We start from the raw sequence: 21,429 nt of genomic DNA on the forward strand, positions 1-21,429 counted from the left end.
CCTGACCTCATGGGCACCCTAACAGCGCCGACAAATGTCTGGTCAAACAGATGCCTGTGCCATGGCTCCCTGGCCAGTCAGAAGGTGCTCCTGTGCAGGGCTGTGGCACCACCCCTCTGCAGCTGGTCCTTTGTCCTCCTCTCTCCCAGGTGTCCTCACCCAGTTCACTGTGTTTAAAGATGTGTGCTTGCGACCACAGCGCTCCTCCTCAGTGGCTGGTGTTGGAATGCTAACAAAGCAACTCAGCGCTGAGGAACCAACTTTAAGAGGACCACGGGCCTTGAGGGGTTCCCAGAAAAGCTCCCCTCGATGAAACTCCTGGGCAACAAGCTGATGAGGTGGGACTGAGTCTTGGGGTACACCTGGAGGGGGTGCTCTGGAAGCACACTCCTAAGGATGTGATTTTCCTCGCCAACTAACACACACGAAATTAATTAAAACGCACAGAAGAAGAAGAAATCCACATTTGTCCCTGATAGTACAAAGTAATACTCATTGTCTGTTTCAGCAGCCAGTACCGCCTGGGATTCGCAATAAACGTTATCCCAGCTGATTTTTAACAAAGAGTCTGATTACACGCAAGGGCTGTCATCCCTCCGCTGAATGCGATACAAATGAAATGCCAATGAATTCCTAAGTACCTTTTCATTTTCCCCATGTCACCTAATTTAGAAAACATAAATAATCTCACTGTGTTTGCTAGACCAGCTGCTCCTCACCTCCATATGGGAAACAGAGCAGCGTCAAGACCCGGGAGCACAATGGACGCTGCCTGCGATAGTTTGCATGTGTGTACAGTCAAACGTACCACACACCCGCGCTAAATATTGCTGACAACCTTGCAAAGGCGGCCAGCAATTTACCTAACACTTGTGCCAAGTCCCATCCCATAAAACGAAAAGCCAATGGTCTTTCTATTGTTGTAGTGGTAATGGCTTCATCCTGCCATTTGGATGGCAAGCCTTCACTGGTCGCTGATTCGCCATCATTGTGTACTACCCACAGATCTTTTTTTAAAAATCATTTTATTGGGGGCTCATACAACTCTTATCACAATCCATACACCAACTGAGTCAGGCCTGTTTGTACATATGTTGCCTTCATTCTTTTCTAGACATTTACTTTCTATTGAGCCCTTGGTACCAGCTCCTCTTTTTCTCCCTCTTCTCTCCCCACACCCTCATAGCCCCGATTGTACACTGTCATTATTTTCATCTCTCACACCGACCACTGTCTCCCTTCCCCCATGTTTTCTGTTGTTCTTCCCCCTGTAGCGGGATGTATGGTTATGTGTCAATCAGTATGGTCATGTATTTCATTACGATCGGTTTGCCCTTTTTCCCTTCCTCTCCCCCTCTTCCCTCTACTTTCTGGTGTCACTGTTCCCACTTGTGTTCCTGGATGCTGTTTATGTCATGAGTCCCCATCTCTTATCTATGCCTGTGTACATGCTCTGGTCTGGTCTGAATAGAGCAGCAGCACTGGGGTCATGGTAGTGGGGGGTCAGGAAGCCTCAAGGAACCAGAAGATTAGAGTGTGTTTCATCGATGCTTTACTGTGCCCTGGGGACTCATCCCTTCCCTGTGACCCCTCTATTACCCACAAATCTTTAAGCTCTCTGTCCCTGGTGGGCAGTATGAATTAAGTGGCATTACTTTTCCACTTGGTCTGCTATTGTGGAACAGCAATGTAATAGTCAGAAAATCAGAATGGCGGTCAGTGTCTCCTTACAACCCTGCTGCGTTCCGGGTTACTTTGCCCTACTTGAGTCCAGGCTAAGTGCCCTCCACTTCTGCCCGCCCCCTTCAGATGAATGCCCAGCTCTCCCTGTGAGCGCAGGTGAGGGCATCCGAGAGCCCGAGGCCCGGCTGTGTCTCCATGTGGGCCCCTGATGGGCTGCCATGAATGCTTGGTAAGGGCAGAGCTGGCCCTGTAATTTCACACAGGCTTCTCCACACTTCTTGGTCTTCACCGAAGTGACAGGGGCTCTTTCAAAACTGGATTTGTACATGGAGACAAAACTATGCAGCAAAAACAGGAAACATGACTTCAATGACATTTCACTTTGGGGACAAAAGTCATTTTATTCCTTTTCCTTTGTGCAAAATAAACCAAATTCAAACACTTGTGAAACAGAGAGAGAGTGACTCATTTGGAGGGGTGGGGGGTTGACACAGGGGATCTCAAACAGGGGTGTCCTGGTAACTGGGCCGCCTCCCTCAGCCTGGGGTGCTGACCCTCATGGTGCCATCATTGCCAGTGTGCTGAGGTCACCCATCCAATCATCCAATAACCCTCACTGATGGCCCTGGCTGGACCCTGGGGATAGAATGGCGAACACGACTATCGCCATGGCCCTGCCTGGAACATCGGTGCCCATAAACATGGGGAACGCCAGTTTAAACAGAACGGGTCTAACTTCCAGCATGTTTCTCAAGGAAATGAACAGATGTTGTGGCAGAAAGTGGTGGCAGGGCGCAGGCTCGAGAGGAATGCCCTCACCCAGCCGTTCACGCACTGGACAACACCAGTCCTCACGATGAGAGCCTGACAGAGACGGTCAGCACCTTGCCAGGCGTCCCCTTCACGACGGCCCCGGGGAGCCCATACTCCCAAATGTGAAGGCACCCTCCTAAACGTGCTCATGACATCAGCTTGTTCTGTTTCTCGGAGACCGTGAGCTGCCCAGGCTCCCCACCTGCGGTCTGGAGAGACAAGACTGGCAGGCTCGGCGGCAGCCTGAGGCTGACAGTGAAATGACCCCTCCAGCCAAGCACAGAGGAGAACACCGAGGAAATCTACCCATTAGCCTGCTGTCCTTCCCCTCCCAGAGTAACTATCTTCACTTCCCCTCCTTCCCCAGGCCAAGGGAACAAACCTCTTTCTTAACCAGTTCCAGTCCACTCGCTTTATCTTTCACAGAAAGGCAATTAAAAAACATGTTTCATAGCCTCCTATTAGTAAACAACAAAGACAAGGAGGAAGGAAAAGGCAGGGGAGGAAAGGGACCGAGAGGCAAAGGAAGCATTCTTTGGTCCCTCAGTAGAAATCCACGAGCCTTGGATTTCCACTCGGAGCAGCTGGCCCATCTCCATTCCTCCCTTTCCCCAGCTCCCAGAGGAAGCTCTTGTGGGGAGAAGGTGTACGGATGGCCACAGCAGACACCGAGTATGACCTGGGGAGGCCAGCGGACAGCAGATTTACTTGCACTGATCAGAGAAGGGCTTTGGTTCTCCCTGCATTTAGCTTTTCTCCTCCTTTTCCACCGAGGGGTCTTCTGCCAAAGGGAAGATGTGCCCTCTACATCACACTGACCTCAAGGCATCCTAACTCCAAGAGCCCGCCTGTTAGGTCATCAACAAACGTTTGCTGAGCACTTAGCCAGAGGTGGGAGGCTCCGATAAGCACTGGGGGGTAGTGCAGGGAGCATGTCAAGGCAATGAAAATAAACAGCGCTCTGTAATTAAGGAGGAGCACTCAGGGTGGTGGCTGTGCATTGGCATGCTAACTGCAAGGTCAGCAGTTTGAAACCATATGCCACTCCTCGGCTTCATGCTCCTGTTAAGAGGTGCTGTCTGGGCAATCCGCAGGGGCAGTTTCACTCTGCCCTATGGGGTTGTTAGGCATCAGAATCAACTCACGGGCAGTGTGTTTGGTTTTGGCTTGCTGTAATTAATGAGAAGATTGTTAAGAGGCAATGTATTTTGAAAAGAAGAAGGAGAAGGAGAATTAGTCAATAAACATTAGAAGGTGCCATCTTTATGCATTATGTGATAGGATGATCAGAAGTGAATCAAATAGGCCTGGTGTCCGGAACAAGGAGTCGGCAGGGACTAGGGTCCTTTCCCAGTCTCCTGTGGCCCTAATAGCTTTCTCTCACAGAAGGAAGTCTGAAACATGCCACGGACCATTGTCCCTGGCCACAGGTGCAAAGCCATTGATGTTCCCAGATAACTTGTGCAAATCACTGGTCTCCCAATCCAGGCAGAATACGATGGGTCGTCTTTTTCTCTCCAGCAAGGCCATTCTGAGGGCACTTGGCTCTCCCATGCCAGGAGAAGGGAGGGAAAGGATGGCTTAGGGCTCTGTCTCCTGGGGCGTGGGCAGCACACCTGGCAGCAGGATCATGGCAATCTTTCCCAGTGTGATCTTCTTTGTTGTGAAACTGCCTTTTGCTCTGTGGCATCAAGCAATTTCCCTAGGATCCTGGTGATGGGCAAGTGAAGAGCCAGAAGATGCCTTCTGTGCCAACCTCAGAAAATCATTTAAGAAAATTAATAAGATGCTACTGTTTGCCTGTAATGTTGACAAAGACCGGTATGAATTGCTACAAAGAAAGAGCGAGGAGAAAGAGTTCCTCCCAAGCATGTCACAAGAGTACAGCAGGTCCACCCTGTGTGGAGGCGCAGATGGGAAGGCCAACCGACAGCCTGGATTTCATCCTCCTACAGGCACCAGGGAGTAGACGAAAGCGTGTATGCCAGGGAAGAGATCACACTGCCACTTAAAGCAGCGAAGCACTGGCTATGATGTTGATGTTCATCAAGTGAACTGCTTGATTGGGACATTCAGAAAGCAAGACTATGATACAGTCATGAAAAAGGGAAAGAATAGGTATTCCTTGGCATATAAAGACAACCACATCATGTTGTAAAATTAAAAACAAAATAAAATAGCTGGTAACCCAGTGTTTTAGAAAGTATGTACGTGCATATGCACACAGAGAAAAGGAAGAGAAGTTAAGAATAGGGAACTACGATGCTTAAAGAACCAAAACATAAAGAAACGTTTTACATGCCTCTTAATTCTTTTGGTGCTATAATACTTTCTTTCCCCTTTGTTTTTTCCTGCATATTCCTTTTCTGCCTTTATTACCCACGAGTGTGTATTACTTGCACATGCATCCAAAGTCAAAGCAAAACAAAAGGCACACCGGTTACAGGGGTCTACTTATAGCCTCCTCCCTGGGAGATGGACAACAGAAAGGTAGGTGAAGGGAGACTTCGGACAGTGTAAAATATGACAAAATAATAATTTATGAATTATCAAGGGTTCATGGGGAGGGGGAAAATGAGGAGCTGGTGCCAAAGGCTTAAGTGGAGAGCAAATGTTTTCAGACTGATGATAGTAACGAATGTACAAATGTGCTTTACACAATGGATGGATGTATGGATTGTGATAAGAGTTGTATGCTCCCCAATAAAATGATTTTTTTAAAAGCGCACATGGTGAAGGTACTAGTTTCTTGTGGCTGCTATAACAAATTACCATAAACTAGGGGGTTTACTTTTTTTAAAAAGATGATCCTTTCATACTTCTGGAGGTCAGAAGTTTGAAATCAAGGTGTCAGTCAGAGTGTAGCATCCCAGATCCTCGAATGGAAAGTCACCGCTTAGCCCCTACCCTGTCTCCCGCTTTGTAGTGAGGTCACCACCACCGTCGTGGAGGCTCATGGCCTCTCACAGTCACCTGGTTTCCATCTCCCCATTCTCAGCCATGTCCCACTAACTTCTGATTCCATCTCTCCAATCACAGCCAGGTCACACTCACCTGGGCTTCTGTCTCCCCATTCACAGCCGTGCCACACCTCGGCTTTGGTCTCTCATCTTCTCCTCTCCTGTGTGCGCACCTCTCATCTGTTTCAACTCCCCTATGCTTTTCTCTTCTAAGGAGACTGTCATTGAATCTATGTTCTCTTTACCTCAAGGTTCCCAACTCCATCACCCCTACAAAGCTCCTTACTCAAGAATGACAACATCCAAAAATTCCAAGGAGTGGGACGTACGCATACACTTTGTCAGTCAACAATGCACACACTACATGGATGTACATAGGGAGTCCAAACTCAGTCTTCCATAAAGTTCGAAAAACAGAGAGCTTGTCCAAGGGACAAATCACTGGAGGTTGGCGAGGGTTCTGTACAGGGGTTCTAGTGACAAAGTGAAGCCTGTCCCCAGGCAACATCAGGAGAACAGGGAGGCAGGCTGGCTTACAGCTTCCCGAGTCAAGCCCAACAGCATCCAGGTGAGAGTGGTGGGACAGGAGGAGCCAGGGGACACAGATAAAAGGACACACCCTTCTCCTTTCTTCTCTCACCCAGATCTGCACTAGGACACAGGCAATGGCTGACTCTCAAAGTGTGCAGGACATCAGAACCTGATTTGGGGTGAAACCCATGAAGACCAAGCAGTTACATATGGTTTTGCCCTTGACCATTAACCTACGTAATTAAGACTAGTTAATCCAGGTGACAGCTACTTTTAAAGTTTCCTCTGGCTTGAAGGTTCTACTCCACGTTTATTACACACATACAAAGAAACATGCCATCCAATTTGAAAAGGGGGGAAAAAGAGAGAGGGGAGTAGGACACAGATACGCTAACTTCAATCATACTCTCTTCTTTTTCATCTGTGGCTTCAAAACTTTTTCTTTTTTTTACCACAAATCAATTCCTCTTTCAAGGAACAAAGTTTACAGTTTTGTGAAGAGACCAGAAATGAACACCAAGGACAAGACAAACATCTTTTCAAGGTGTACTAGCACATCTACTGCCTGAGCGCTGTGGACAAGTCCAGCAAGGGCAGGATATTCGGCTCTCCAGGTCTCTACAACTCATTCTGGACATGTGACATCTGGAGTTCTTATGATCTAGGAAGTCATGGGAGAGAGAGAGAGAGAGAGCTTGTAAGATCTTAAAAACCTCTCTCTAATTTTCAAGTTTAGGCGAGGAATATGGTTGCTTTCATTTCCAAGCCAATCGGTATCCTTGGAAAGTAGGAAAGTCAACGATGGCATGCCCATTGACGAGAGCTCCTGAAACCAGCAAACGCATGCAGCCCCTCTGGACACTCCCCTGTGTGTCACTGGTACTTGGGGCAGAGCGCAGGCTTTGCTTCGGGCAGCCTGCTTGTTGTGCCTCGCTGTCCATTCACATGACAATCTAGAAGTAACTTCTCGTCATACACGTTGGCCTGTTCCAGTCAAACAGGCTGCAGGAGGAAGCCACTTGCATTGCACCCTCCAGCTTTTGGGGAAGACTGGCGTAAATCTCTTCTGCAGGGGGAAAAAAAATCCATTTTTCTGAGAAGGTAAATGTTTATTAAAAGCAAATACTGATGTTCGTTACCTAGGAAAAACGTCTTTCTGCATGTGGAATTTCTCGATAAAAAGCTTTCAAGTCCCAGGTTTGTACCGATAAAACCCCTCTTGGTGAACTGATGCGTGAATGCACTGAAATTGAATTACTGTACAACAGCAATTACTTTCCCCAGTACAGCTACAATGGGAATCAGTTCTGCAATGAACAGCAGGTAGCTGGGGGGTGGGGGGTGGTGGCAGGGGCTTAAAATATAATCTTGTCTCTGAACTCTTCCCAAGAAGCCAGGATATTTCTTTTTCAGTGAAATGCTTTTTCCGAGTGCCTGATTTATCTGCTTATCAATGTAAATCTGGAAATAAGTGAAACAGGATTAAGTTTATTTACAGGTAAGAGCTTCATGGTGCTTAAAAAACCACATTAAATGTCTTATCCTAGGTCTGAAAAGAGCAAGACTCTCCAATGAGTGAATTGAGTGTGTTTCATCGGTGCCTAGTAGAGGTGGTTTACTTTGTTTTAGCATAGCTAACTATTTTTAAAACCCATTGTTATAAAAACAAACAAACAAACCTGAATTTAGAGATAAATAAATTTGGCAGGAAATAAAGTCTTCCATGTGTGCCTTTTCGGGTCATGCCCAACATGCTACCAATTCCGACGACAAGTGTACAGCGCCCCCTGTGGGAGGTGTTTCAGCTTGTGGAAGTGTGGGCAAATGGAACAGATCTTGAGCATGGTACACACCGTGGCCCATCTGGGAAGACAGGCAGAGAATACCAGTGTAGCTCACATCAGTGCAATGGCAGGGTCACCCTGCACAAAGCAAAGGCAGAATGCAGCCTGGGGAGTCTCCGCCCGATCCCATTCGGAGAGCACTAGCATAATGCCATCAATATTCCGAAGTCCTGTTGCCAGCTCCTGACTGATCTGCCAGCCCAGCCCACCACATACTGCTCATCAAAGTGACATGGATGGTACCCAAAGCCCAGGGCCATCCCTCCCCAAGGCCAGCTGTGGCCTGCTGCAAAGGGCCTCTCCTATTCAGCGATGCTTAAGGTGACGTGGCCACAGGTTACAGATTCTCTTCTAATGCGCGTTTTGGCAGTGATGGCTCAGCACTCCCTATGGCCTCAAGTGGTCCTTCCCACCAGCAGGTGGTTTGTGCTGTTCCTGGGCCCCCCACTAAAAACAAACCTGGTGCTGTGGAGTCGATTCTGAGCTATGGGGAGCCCATGAGTGTCGAGTAGAACTTATGTCAGAAGCTTTTCAGTGGCTGATTTCTTAACAAGCCCATTCCCAGGCCTTTCTTCCACGGTGCGTCTGAAGCACTAACCTCTGAGTTCTCCTGGAAAAGGCTGAGTTTAAAGACAAAGATGGCACACTGTCTGTGTCCCCAATGGAAGGGAGTGCACATGCTTTACCTTCTCCTGCCCCCCCCCACCCCCCAGGATCTCTGGCTGGGACTCAGAGGCTGGCTGGGACTCAGAGGCAGGCGCAGCAAGGTGTCCCTTAGGACCCGTCGTTGTCAGAGGACTGATACGCATCATCCCTCCGCGTCCAGCCAGGGGAGTGTCACCCTCAAGATGCTCATGAACTAAAAGCAAACTGATTGCATTTCTCATCTAGTCACAGGGACTTCACGCCTGACAAACGTCTCCAACACATCACCGGGGGCTTGGTATCACTGAACAAGAGTCGGGAAGGTGACACTTTGGGGAACACTTGCTTTGCTTTGCACAAAAAACAGCAGCAGCAAGGCTGCCTGGAACCTTGTTAGATTTTATGCTCAGATGTCCTAAAGCCGCCTTCACAATGTAGAGTTTAAAGATTTATTTCAATCACCAATGGCCCTGGAAAGTGTTAGACACTATTGGTTCAAAAAGGCAACGATGGTGTGTGTGTGTGTGTGCACTATGTGAGGGGCAATTGCGAAGCTAAGGTGATTTGTAATCCACCAGAATGACGAGGAAAGAAAACAAGCTACAGATCATCCATGACCAAGCAGACAGACGACAGAGGCTATGTCATGGGCAGGTCACTGCAGGCGAAACATCCCCTCAGACGGGAGAAAAGAAGAGAGTCATTCAAATAGGGGATGAGCAGGACGAAATCACTCTGACTCAGCTCATCACTGGGGAAAGTGACGGCAGATGATGAAGTCAAGCCAGAAGAGGGAAAAAGATCAACAGTGGCTCACGGGGAAGCCGTGCTGGCTGTGGAGAAGGGCTGCGCGACCCCGCTGCTGTCTCCTTTATTTGTCTAGCACGGAGACAGAGGGGTTATTACTGGCATTTTCTGAATTGTAGCTGCTGTTCTCATAAATATCTCAAATACATCGAAGGAAATCTCAATAATCAGTGCTGTTCGTGAGTCAGTTTGGTTTTTCCATTCATACACACAGATTCAAAAAGTATGTGGAAGAATTTTATTGTCTTTCCATTCTGTGTTTCCATGGAGTTTTTGAAAACCCTGCTCTATATGCATGTGATAGCTTCAACAAACTCCTGGGAAAATGGACCCAAAAGGGAAAGGAATTTTGCTGCCCTCTTTTTGAAGCCACCTCCAGTGTGTGTATGCTGTTGTGTGGTGTGTGAGTGTGTGTGTGTGTGTGTTTTGCAAGTTTTCCCCTTGGCTGCCTCTCTGCTCTGCACCCCCACCCCCAGGAGCATGTGGGCTGCAAACCAGGAACAGGGTGGAGCTCCCAAAGACAAGATTCCTGTGCTCCAATGCCTCACTGTGAGATCCCGAATCTACCGACCCCTCCTTCCCTGGGCCAGTAGAGACCATAACACAGCAGGCCGCTTTAGGTCCCCATTTACCTGAGGTCTGTGTGGGGAGAAGGCAGGACTTCCTGTGCATTCCTGGAGGAGCCCTGGTGCCTCAGTGGGTACACAGTGGGTTTTGATCCTCCTGGACAGCAGTTCAAAACTGCCAGCTGCTCCTTGAGAGAGAGACGGGGCTTTCTACTCCTGTCAACAGTGACCGTCTCGGAAACCCGCAGGGGGCTGCTCCAAGTCAGCAGTGACCCACAGCAGGGGGTTTGGTTTGGTCTGGCAGATTCCGGGTGGCGTGGGAAAGGACAGGCCCAAGCGTGCAGGGCTCCCACTGGAACCTACGGGTACCTGACTCTGCAGACTCACACGTACCCCAGGTCACTGCAAGATTGCCCACCAGGGAAAGAGACCAGGATGGTCATATAAATGTCCACACTCACTGCTGGCCTGGACTCAGACACATCAACAACCACGTGGGCTCTCAGTGGCTACTTCCGGTCCTTCCAAAGGCCACCTGGTTGTGACGGCTGCCAACAGCTCACCACACAGACCAGGCTGATGCCCAACAAGGAAACCGCCTCGGACCAGAGCTCCACTCCACCCCCAAACCCCCTTGCCTGTTCCAAGACCAGGCAGAGAAGCAGGGGAGCTCTGCGTACCACTAGGCTGGGAAACGGATTGCATGGCACCATGTGAGCTTAAGAAAACCTAAGTACCCATCTCAAAGCATCCTGCCTGCCTTGCTTCTGGGAACACTGCAATGCCAACAAAGCATCTTCTAGGTTACCTTTCCCACCAGCCTTAGCCCACAACCCGGCTTCTTCAACCTCACTCAGTTAGCAAGAAAAGGTTGAACAATTACCCGATGCAGATACGCACTCCAAGCACAATCTGAAGATGCTAAACGCAGTTCTGCTCCCTCCCCTTGCTCCCCGCTGGCTGGCTCTCTGAGCACTCACACTCAGAGCACCCTGGCCCTGCAGAAGCAGCATTTGCAGACTGAGCGTTGTCTGCCACAGAGACCTGGTGGTGCGGAGTGCTAATTTAGGCTGCGAACCACAAGGATGAGGGGATGGTTTAATTTCATCAGCTGCTTCTTAGGAGGAAGATGCTGGCTGGCTACTCCCGTGCATACTTAGAGCCTCGGAAACCTGAGGAAGCACGTGTACACTATCGAGGCCCCTTGAGTCAGTTGCTACTTGATGGCAGTGGACTTGATTTGGTTTTCTGTTTACCAGGTATTGTGCTAAACACACCACACACAGAGACACATGGAGACTCCTCTGCAGTTGTTACAGGTGGAATAGAACAGATTTCCAAAGTATGGATGAGAAGCCCAATCCCTATACTTTTGTAGAGAGTACCACTTGAGATAGGGTTTTCTTGTTATGTTACTGAACCCAGTATCTTTTCAAGACACACTACGATAAAATCCGACCCAGGGAGGAGCAAGCATCCCCCGAGCTTGGCCTGAGAGCCCGCAGAACAGGACCAAACACCGCCTGTCTATTTCAGCGAGCCCTCGGGCTTCTCTGGTGCAGCAGCGGCACGAGTGGGTGCGGCTCTATGCAAAGCTTCCATTTTACCTGCAACAAAAAGGGGACTCCACTTCAGCCCTGTGTGCAGCCTGCACAAGTCCTGGGCCCCCTGCCCTCCCAGGGTTGAGGTGAACATGAAGCGAGATGGCACCCGTGCAGTACAGGGGCAGCCTCTGTGAACGCACAGCAGGCAAGCACTGACAACTGGGTCTACAGATCCCTCGAACATGATTACGAAGGACCAGAGGGGGTCTGTGGAGGCTGCCCAGGAGTTTTCTATGACCTCCCACCTTGGGGCAAACAGGGAATGAGAGAGCCTTATCTTTTCCCCAAGAAGTGGTTGATGGTTTCACAGGGCTCACTTCTCAGTTACCAGCCAAAGCTTAGCCTACTGCACCACTGGGCATCCTGGATCTTACAAAGCGTGTGTGTGTATGTGTGTGTGTGTGTGTGAGAGAGAGAGAGAGAGAGAGAGAGAGAGTCTATGTGTGTGAGAAAGTATGAATGTGTGTATGCATTTGTGTAAGAAAGTATGAATGCGTGTGTGTACGTGTGTGAGTGTATGAGTGAGCTAGTCTGTGTGTGTGAGTGGATGGCAATGCGTGTGCCAATGTACAAGAAAGTGTGAGTGTGTGTATATGTATGTGTGTATGTGCATGTGCCAGTGTGTGTCAGAGTGTGTGTGAGGGTGAGTATCTTATCATTGTCCCTCCCAAAAGTCCACAAGCAAGTGCTATGAGCAGCCCCCAAACCTGTGATGACCACTGCTCATGACTGACTCTGCATAAGCTTTGATGATACCACTTTGGTCAGTTTTGATTTTGTTTGTTTTCAAAACCATTTTATGGGGAGCTAAAACAGATAGGTCATTCAATCCCATAAGCATGACTGTACAATTGCTACCCCCAGCCATTTCAGAACACGTTCTTCCTTCATGACCTCCTTGTCCTCAGCCCCTTCTGCCCCCCTTTCCTTGCCCAGGAACCCTTATTCTGCTTGTTTTCTTGGGGCTCATCCACCCAGGCTTCATCCAGCCATTGTTTTGTGCTTTGCCTTCAGGACTATGCTGCTAAGCCATGTTTTAGCTCCCATTGCAAGTCTTCTGAGAAAAGCTTTAGAATTTTGACCCCCTTGTTTAAACTTGCCATTGAAAGCTCTGCTCTGTCTTCAGTTGATCGGGAGACAATATTAGTATTCACCAAGTAGAATGTCTTCTCAATTTTAATTTTCCAGTCAGAATTATGTAATCAATTGTCTGTGCTGTTGGCTATTGTTTCTGCTGTTAATCATTGGTCCTTTTCAATCAGGATATGAACACTATGGATTCTTTCCTTGAAATCTGATGTGCACGGCCTGCCTGACTCTAAAGGTTTCATCTTTCACATCACCTCATCCCCTCTTAACATAAGTTGTGCATTTGTTATGTATTTGTAAAAAGTTACCCATTTATTTGGGGCACTGGCCCCACAAGTTTCTTATAAAGCACAGTGAGTTAAGCATTCTGCCACCCAAGCTACACCATGCATGTGGTGCTTGCTCTTGCTTCACTGTAGGCTTTTCAGTACCTGGAACTATGTCCTATTCAGATATGTTATAACAAATGAGCACAAGCTTATTGTGGTGTGATTTTTTTAAATCTTTTTTTAGGGGCTCTTGCAGCTCATTTAACAATCCATACATCAATTCTGTCAAGCATATTTGTACATATGTTGCCATTGTTATTTTCTAGAAATTTACTTTCTATTGAGTCCTTGGTATCAGCTCCTCTTTTTCCCTCCCCCCACTTCATGATCCCTTGGTAAATTATAAATTATTGTTTTTTTTTATATCTTACACTGACCGATGTCTCCCTTCTCCCATGGTTTCTTTTGCTAGTCCCCCTAGGGGGGGGTGAGGGGTGTACTGATGTGTTGATCACTGTGATCAATTTCTCCTTTCTTTCCACCTATCCCCATCTTCCCCTTACCCTTCTGGTATTCAACTGCCGTTCCTGTTCCTGGATTCCATGTGCCATGAGCTCTAATCTCTTGTCTGTACCTGTGCAATGATGCAGCCTAGCCCGCAGTGAAAGGCAGGACTAGGGTCATGGTAGTGGGGGGTGAGGAAGCCTCAAGGAACCAGAGGAATACTGTGCATTTCATCAGTGTTATCCTGCGCCTGGGTGACTCATTGCACCCTTGTGACCCTTTTGTGAGGGGATGCCCCATTGTCTACAGATGGGATTTTGGGTATCTACAATGACACCCCTTATTCTCAACAATATATTTTTGTTTGTTTGTTTACTTAGGGGTCTTCTGATGCCTGTTACCCAGTCCTGAAGACACCTCATGATTTCACAGGCTGATGTGCTTCCTCCATGTAGGTTTGTTGCTTCTCAGCTAGATGGCCGCTGGTTTACCATCAAGCCTTTAAGACCCCAGACGCTCTACCTTTTGATAGCAGGGCACCATCAGCTTTATTCACATTTGTTTATGGTGTAAAAAATATTTTCAATATATGGATTTTTTCCATCATACACCATTTCCACATTTTTTAAAAGAACACACATGCCCAAGGGGCCCTCAAAAATTCATTATCCTTTTTTGGGGGGGTGGGAGGGCAAGGATGGGTAAGTCACTAACTAGAAGGTAGACACAGGTTAACTTGGGCAAAGTGGAAGATAGTAATAATAATTGGGAGGTCAGTAAAAAGGATTATAAGGCAGAGGAAGGCACTGGGAACAGCACAAGAGTTAAAAACTGTGACACGTGTCTCATGTATCAGTAAATGATTACAACACACAGAGACATGGTGTGTTACATACCCTGACGCCATCACGCCAATTCCTGCTCAAAGCCACCACATGAGACGGTCTCTAGGCTGTCCTCCTGATGGAAGTGGGCTGCACACCCCTCCCCTCCCCCCGAGCTCTGTGTGCCACCAGGGCTCCATGGATACGTGTGTGCACAGGGAGGGAGGTAAGGTGCTTGGTGGTGCACTGGGTGAAGTGCCTCTACCTCAGTGACTGACCTCTGCACTCCTCAGTGTACATCAGGCCAAAACAGCAGTTTCCTCAAAGGACTCAAGTTGTGTTCCTTTGTGATGCTTGTTGAGCTTCAGGAACAAAAGGAAGTCTGAAGAGACACGTTCAGAGTTTGGGGAGGGTGAGGTTGGTGAGGTAAGGGTTCCCAGTGAAATTCTCATGGGACCGTCTTTGCTACTTCAGAGAATGAGGGTCCATGTTGTTGTGATGGGGACATGTTTTGGCACAACTTCCCTGGAATTTTTTTTCTAATGCAATGTTTATGGTTTTTAAAAACTTCTTAGAAGTCTCTGTGATTGTCCCATGTCCTTGGGGGTGGGGGGCTATCAAGACAACACTTTGGTGATCCAAATGATAGGTGCCCCAGCTTCTGAGCTGACATCTCTGCTTTGAATGTGGGCAGATGCAGCAGGTCTCCTGGAAATCAGCACTTTGCTTGTAGCCTTCTTTTATCTTTGTCAGGCCGCTCCCTACTGAGTCTGAGACAATGTGTTACTGAGAGAACACGTCTCCAGCCCCTACCCACTGACAGCAGAGTCAATGTGTAAGCACCCATGCTTGGAATGATCCGTGTATATATGAACTGAAACCAAAGTTGCAAGTATGTGTGTGTGTGTGTGTGTGTGTGTGTGTGTGTATGATGCGGTTTCAAAGAGTTTGTGGAAAAGTGGAATTCAAAGATGATAAAAATAAGGGCTCAAGTAGAAGGAAACTGTTTTGAAAAGGATGATGGCAACACATGTACAAATGTGCCTGATACAATGTGTGTATGGATGGGTAGAAGAGCTGTAAGAACCCCCAATAAAAGGATTACAATTAAAAACAGAATTGAAAAAAACACAATAAGATACAGATGTGTACATAATACTGATATGACACGCGTATGTTGTTAGTAGCCATCAGTCTAACACGTGTGTGTGCATGAGCACACACAGACCGCATACACAGACCACGCACACGTCCATCGAGTTAATAGGGACTCCTGATGATGTCAAGGCAAGGCAGAACGGCCATGTAAGTTCCGGAGACCCTCTCACTGGCAGTAGAGAGCCCCGCCTCACTTCTGTGGAGCAGCGGGCTTTTGAACTACTGGTCTTAAGGTTAGCAATTTCACAGGTGAATTTGTCTGGGAAGAAGTACAGCTGCCAAAATGCTCTTTGCAAGTGAGGGTGATAAGACTCCAAATCACATTACTTGGGTTGTGTAATCAGGAGAGGCCAGTCCCTGATGAAGACCAGCACGCTCAGTAAGTGGAGGGGCAGTGAAAAGGGGGACCCTTGACAAGCTGGACTGACCCCATGGCTGCCACACTGGCCTCAAACAGAACCACGGAGGGTGAAGCCGACAGCACAGGGCAAGGCGGTGCTTCATTACACATGGTCACCGTGGGTTGAAACGGCCTCCATAGTAGCCGCAATCTTTACAGAAGCCTCTGTCGGTGAGGAGCTCATCTGTGGCTGCCCCTTCGTCCCGGCCTGTAGCCCACACTACCTCATCAACCGGCCTAAGCACCACTCCCTCGGGGTGGGTGTGGCTCAGGGCCTGGGAGCAGTAGCACTTCCCCCAGATACCTTGGCACTGATCTTTGACCCCACCCAACAGTGCTGTCTGAACAGTGCGTGTGCAGAGACTGACCGCAGTATCCACATCTGGGATGACAAGGACATCCACAATGAGCAGGATGTGGTCAGCGCTGTCCCTCAGCTCCTCTGTCTGGAACGTGGCTGTGTGTCCTGGGCCTGAAGACCAGAGGGTTTGGCTGCCATCAGGCTCTTGTCTGACTTGTTCTTCAGAAAACACTGCTTGTTTCCCGATGTGGACCCTGGAAGAAGACCACCTTCAGCCACGCCGTCCCGAAGGTGGTGGAGGTAGAGAATGGCCTCCCAGACTGGGGCATCGAGAATGGGTGCCCGTGAATGTGCGAGCCGGGCTGAGAGTTACACAGGCGTGTCCTAAAGGTCAGCACCTGGCTTCAGGTGACCGGAGCAGCCATCTGAAGGTCCGAGAGGGGCACTTCATAGACGAGCCCTCCAGGTGGAAGCCGGGATGCTGAGGGGCTGGCCCATGCGGCTGGCCCGTGGGTCCACCGCCGACCTTTTTGCCCACAGATGAGCGCTCAGCCAGCGCACCAACAGGGCTCAGCCAGCGAGCAGCAGGCCGCGGCCGTCCAGTCCCCAGAGCTTCCCCGTTGTCACAGTGCAGGCAGCGACCCCTTCCAGAAGCCCTTCATGCGGAGAAGGTGGGTCTGTGACCAAGACCCAAGAGCAGTGTGTGTGTCACGAATCTCACATGATTGAAACGAACCATCCAAAGACACAACAACCATTCTGCCTGCAGACTGTATCGGGCAGTATGAAAACCACAGCCCGCAGTGACATGAGTAAAGGCTTCTATGAAGATGGTCCGACGTAGCCATGCTGCACAACTGAACACCGGGAAAGGAGATGCACACGCATGCACACACGGCATGAAAGGAGCGGGGAAGGGACCACAGGGGAGAAGAATTCAAGCCACTGGTTTCCAATGGGCTGTTCAGAGCAGGTGGTTTTTCTCCCCTGCTTGACGCTCGGCTGTGACATGTTCTAATGGTCCCACCCATGTGGTACCTTCATTTCAGAAGGCACAGCATCGAGGTGGGCCATGCCTTCCGTTCTGGCTGTGTCTGTCCCATCAGAGGGGCCAGCACGCTGCATGGATGCAGCGAGGAAGGACATTTTAAAACAAAAGCCTTGACTGAAGTCTTGTTTTGATTTCTTTCCTCTTTAGCATCAGTGATTCATGTTTTGACAGCTACCTTCTCTCTTTTCTTTCTTCCCTCTTTTTGAGGCTTGGCTCAGGAGATAAACTGCATTTTATGGGATGCCCCAGTCTGGCTCTGTTCACTTCAACTCAGGTTTGCAGTTAGAAAGTAGCAGTGGTCAGAGATAATTTAGGGTGGTCACACATCATGTTAAACATATGATTTCAGTGCTGAATGCTATCTCTTTTAGAGAGCCCTAATTAACAGTCTTTTTAACCTCTTTTAACACATACATAAGCCCCAAACTTAGAAAACAGTTGTAACTTTAAATGTACAATTGGCCATATCTGTCACCCGAGGCCCCCTTTGCAGGAGGCCAACTCCTCTACCAGGCAGCCAACTGAGGTCTCGCCGCGGGTAACTTTGCAAATGGTATCCAATCAGAAGATGCACCCCCTACAACCCTGCCCCCGTTTGTGCTTTGTAGCTTTTCTTGGATGGACATTTGGAAATACCATGGCACGTGTGGGGTGGAAAAATACGTAACAATCTGGTGTGGCATTATGTCCTCCTCGTGTGCAAAACATCGTTCTGACATTCTGAGAAGTCTTGGTTTCCCTTTAAATCGGTTAAAGGCAGTGGTGGTGTCTGTCTCCACTCTGGCAGCAGGTAAAGGACATAAGGACTTTGGCAGGGGGGTGGGGTGGGGCGTTGCCTTAGAGCTTCCAGGGCTGCAAGACACAAAACCTCAATGCAGACAAAAGGCTATTGCTGCTTGTTTCCCCTCACACAGTAAAGTTTCCACCAAGACTCCTTCTGGTATTCAAATGACAATCAGGGGGGTGACAGAAGCTATAAGACACTGGGCGCAGATTGTGAGCAGGGTTTGCACTTACAAACCTCACCACCATCAAGTCCATTCTGACTCAGAAGGGCCCTGTAAGGTTTCTGAGAAAATTCCTCTTTGTGGGAGTTGAAAGCCTCCTCTTTCTCCTATAGAGTGACTGGTAGTTTCGAACTGCTGACCTTGCAGTTAGTGATCAAACTCATAACCAATATGACACTAAAGTCCCTCCAGTCTATACTAAGCAACTCAAAATCTGAATGTCATTTAATCTTCACACTCCTGTGTATGAGAGGAAGGAATGAAGGCACATAAAGACGAAATATTTTACCAAAGGTCAAAGCTTAAAAAGTGACAGAGCAGGTACTGAACACAGGTCAGATGCATGCTCTAATCTTTCCCTGAATCACAGCAGTATGGAAACATGCTTGACAGACAAGCAAATGGGTGAGGTTATCACGTCTACAGCACAAATTGTGGATATTTGGCTTGGAGACATTGAACAAGAGAAAAGCTAAAGGGGGAGGTCATATTTGATTTTTGAACATCTAGAGGCAGTAACTGAGAGGCCAGTACACCACACTTTAGAAATAAGGGCTAGCTCCGAGGACTTTCCCACCTCTGAGACAACAGAGTCAGACTCCCACTCAAAACAGGGATCCATCCACACGGCTCTGTCAGGGGCCGGCTCTGAGCCAATGTCACCTTTATTTTGCTCACTTTACATGAACATTGCTTTATCGGGCCACCGCGTCTGCAGTGAGGAAAGTATTTTAAAATGATCTTTTTAACTCCTATCTTTATTTGTCTTTATGGGTTAGCATGACAATGGTAATAATTGCAAGCGACACCCCCCAGAATTATACTAACAAGAAAATGTACCCACCGTCTCCCACACAAAACATAGCCATAAGCATTGCTCATCATAATCCGGATACCTTGTAAGTCAGGGACTACCAATAAAGCATTAAGATTGGCTGCTACAACATTCAGATACCTTAAATTAGGAAGATAAAGCACCCCATGTAGTCGGCAGCCATCCTGGAGGCCATACTGAAAATCCAACCTGACCTGCACATGCACTGCACTTCTAGCGACATTGCTCATGATGTGACTTTCGGGAGCCTCATTCTAATCACAGCAGAAGTTATACGGTCTCACAGCCAGACCCACACTGGCACTGCCACCACAGAAGGCTTGAGACAAAAGCTAGCGCATGATCTCTGTATGGAAACAGGGCAATCACACCCCTGGTGACGGCCTGTCCTGGTTAGCCAAAGTGAGGAGTCGAAAGTGTTTACAGAGTAGCTGAGTTCATAGTCACCCTTTGAGAACTTAGATTTCCTTGACTTAGCACGTCTGCCTTCATCAGGCCCATTCCCTAAAGCTGCCTTTGTGTCTTACAAGCAACAGGAACTTACACGCACTGCTTCTGATTTTTTGTGAAACATCTCTTCCATGTTCTTCGCCAACTTTTTCACAAGCTGGAGACCATCGATTTCCTCAATGGCAACGTCCTTCTCATATTCTTTGTATTTCTGTAAAGAGAGAGGAGAACGTGAGAGGCACAGCCACAAAAAAATCGAGAGAGGGCAGCGTGAGGGGACTATCACAACACAGAGAGAAGGTAGTGTGAGAGGCACCACTAGAAACACACCACACCTGTGATTTTGGAGCATATCTACCTACTAGCAAAAAGATGCTACAACCTGCCAGTCTGCAGTAGATTTAGGAAACAGTACTCTGGGTTTCCAAACATCTAAACCAACTAAGAAGAAATCTCAAAATTGGCTCTCCTTGGAAACCAAACCCCAGGAAAAACATAATCTAAAGGTTATTGTGGGGACAGATCACCAGAGGAGGAGTCAGAGGGCTAATAACCAACTATAAATTCAACCCACCACCTACATAATAAATACAGTTTCATTGGAACACACGTATAAATATTTCTCAAGCACGGTCTATGGTTGCTGCATAGCTACATGGGCAAAGTCAAACATCTGTGAGAGAGAACACACGGCTCACAACACCTAGCCTATGTATTATCCTGCCCTTTACAGAAAAGCTTGCTGAGCCTTAAACTGAAGGAGAAATTCAAGAAAGTGACAAGGCAAAAGAAACAGTCTCGCAAACTTTTACAATGTTTGAGTCGTTGCTGTAAACTTTGTTCTCTGAAATCCATGCACTAAATGGTTATCATCCAACTTGCATATGCTTGTGAAAGTTGGACCTTAAATAAGGAAGCCTGGAGAAGAGCCGATGCATTTGCATTACAGTGCTCTTGAAGAATATTCAAAGTATGATGGACACTGGACATGATCGTTGAAGACAAAGTGGGTGCATAAACAAATGTGAAAAAGCTGATGGAGCCCGACTATCAAAAGATACAGCGTGTGGGGTCTTAAAGGCTTGGCTTGAAGGTAAACACGCGGCCTGGTACGCAACAAAGCCCACATGGAAGAAGCACAACATCTGTATAATCACGAGGTGTTGACAGGATCAGGTATCAGAAGACCCAAAACAAACAACCATTTGGATGCAAGTGAAGGGGGTCAGAATGGAGACCCAAAGCCCATCTGTAGACAATTTGACATCCCCTCACAGAAGGGTCACGAGAAAGGGACAAGCCAGCTAGGGTGCAGTACAGAACCGACAAACACACAACATTCCTTAGTTCTTAATGCTTCCTCTCTCCCACCCCTCCACTATCATGACCCTAGTTCTACCTTGCAACTCCTGCTAGACCAGAACGTTTATACTGGTACAGATAAGAGCTCTTGACACATGGAATCCCGGACAGACAAACTCTCAGGAACAATAATGGGAGTAGCGCTTGGGAGAGGTAGAAAGGGGATTGCGAAGATTGACGTTACACTCCCACTCTTGTGACAAAAAAAAAAACCACAGAAACATGGGTGAAGAGAGAAAGCGGAAAGTATAAGTTATAAAAATAATAATTTATCATTTATCAAGAGTTCATGAGGGTAGGAGGGAGGAGAAAAAAAGAGGAGCTGATACCAAGGGTTCAAGTAGAAAGAAAATGTTTTGAAAAGAATGATGGCAACATATGTACAAATGTGCTTGACACAATTGTTGTAAGAATTGTTATAAGAGCTGTAAGAGCCCCCAATAAAATGATTTCTTAAAATTAAAAAAAATTAAGTCTGATGGACTGCCAAAAGAACCCACAAATCTGTCTTGGGAAAAGTACAGTCAGCATGTTCCCTAAAAGCAAAGATGGCGAGACTTGAGCTCACATACTCTGGACATCTTTTCGGAGAGAATGGCTCCTGGGAAAGTACCCCTGCCGGGTGAAGTGGAGGCAGCACCCAAGGGGAAGCCCTCAGCCAGAAGGCCTGCACAGTAGGTGCAAAAATGGGCTCAAGCAAACAGTCATGGTGAGGGTGGCTCAGGA

The 21,429-nt window shown here is 47.9% G+C and overlaps 1 protein-coding gene across 1 annotated transcript in view; it reads right to left on the bottom strand.

Moving 5' to 3' along the window:
- CACNA2D3 (calcium voltage-gated channel auxiliary subunit alpha2delta 3) overlaps positions 1-21,429 on the bottom strand; it is a 978,241-nt gene that overhangs the window by 742,219 nt on the left and 214,593 nt on the right. The window contains exon 3 of the mRNA XM_075550920.1: positions 19,436-19,552. Within this exon, the coding sequence (XP_075407035.1) occupies positions 19,436-19,552 (117 nt within the window). The remainder of the gene's footprint in view (positions 1-19,435; positions 19,553-21,429) is intronic.

This window comes from Tenrec ecaudatus, chromosome 5 (genome assembly GCF_050624435.1).
Source record: "Tenrec ecaudatus isolate mTenEca1 chromosome 5, mTenEca1.hap1, whole genome shotgun sequence".
Taxonomy (NCBI): domain Eukaryota; kingdom Metazoa; phylum Chordata; class Mammalia; order Afrosoricida; family Tenrecidae; genus Tenrec; species Tenrec ecaudatus.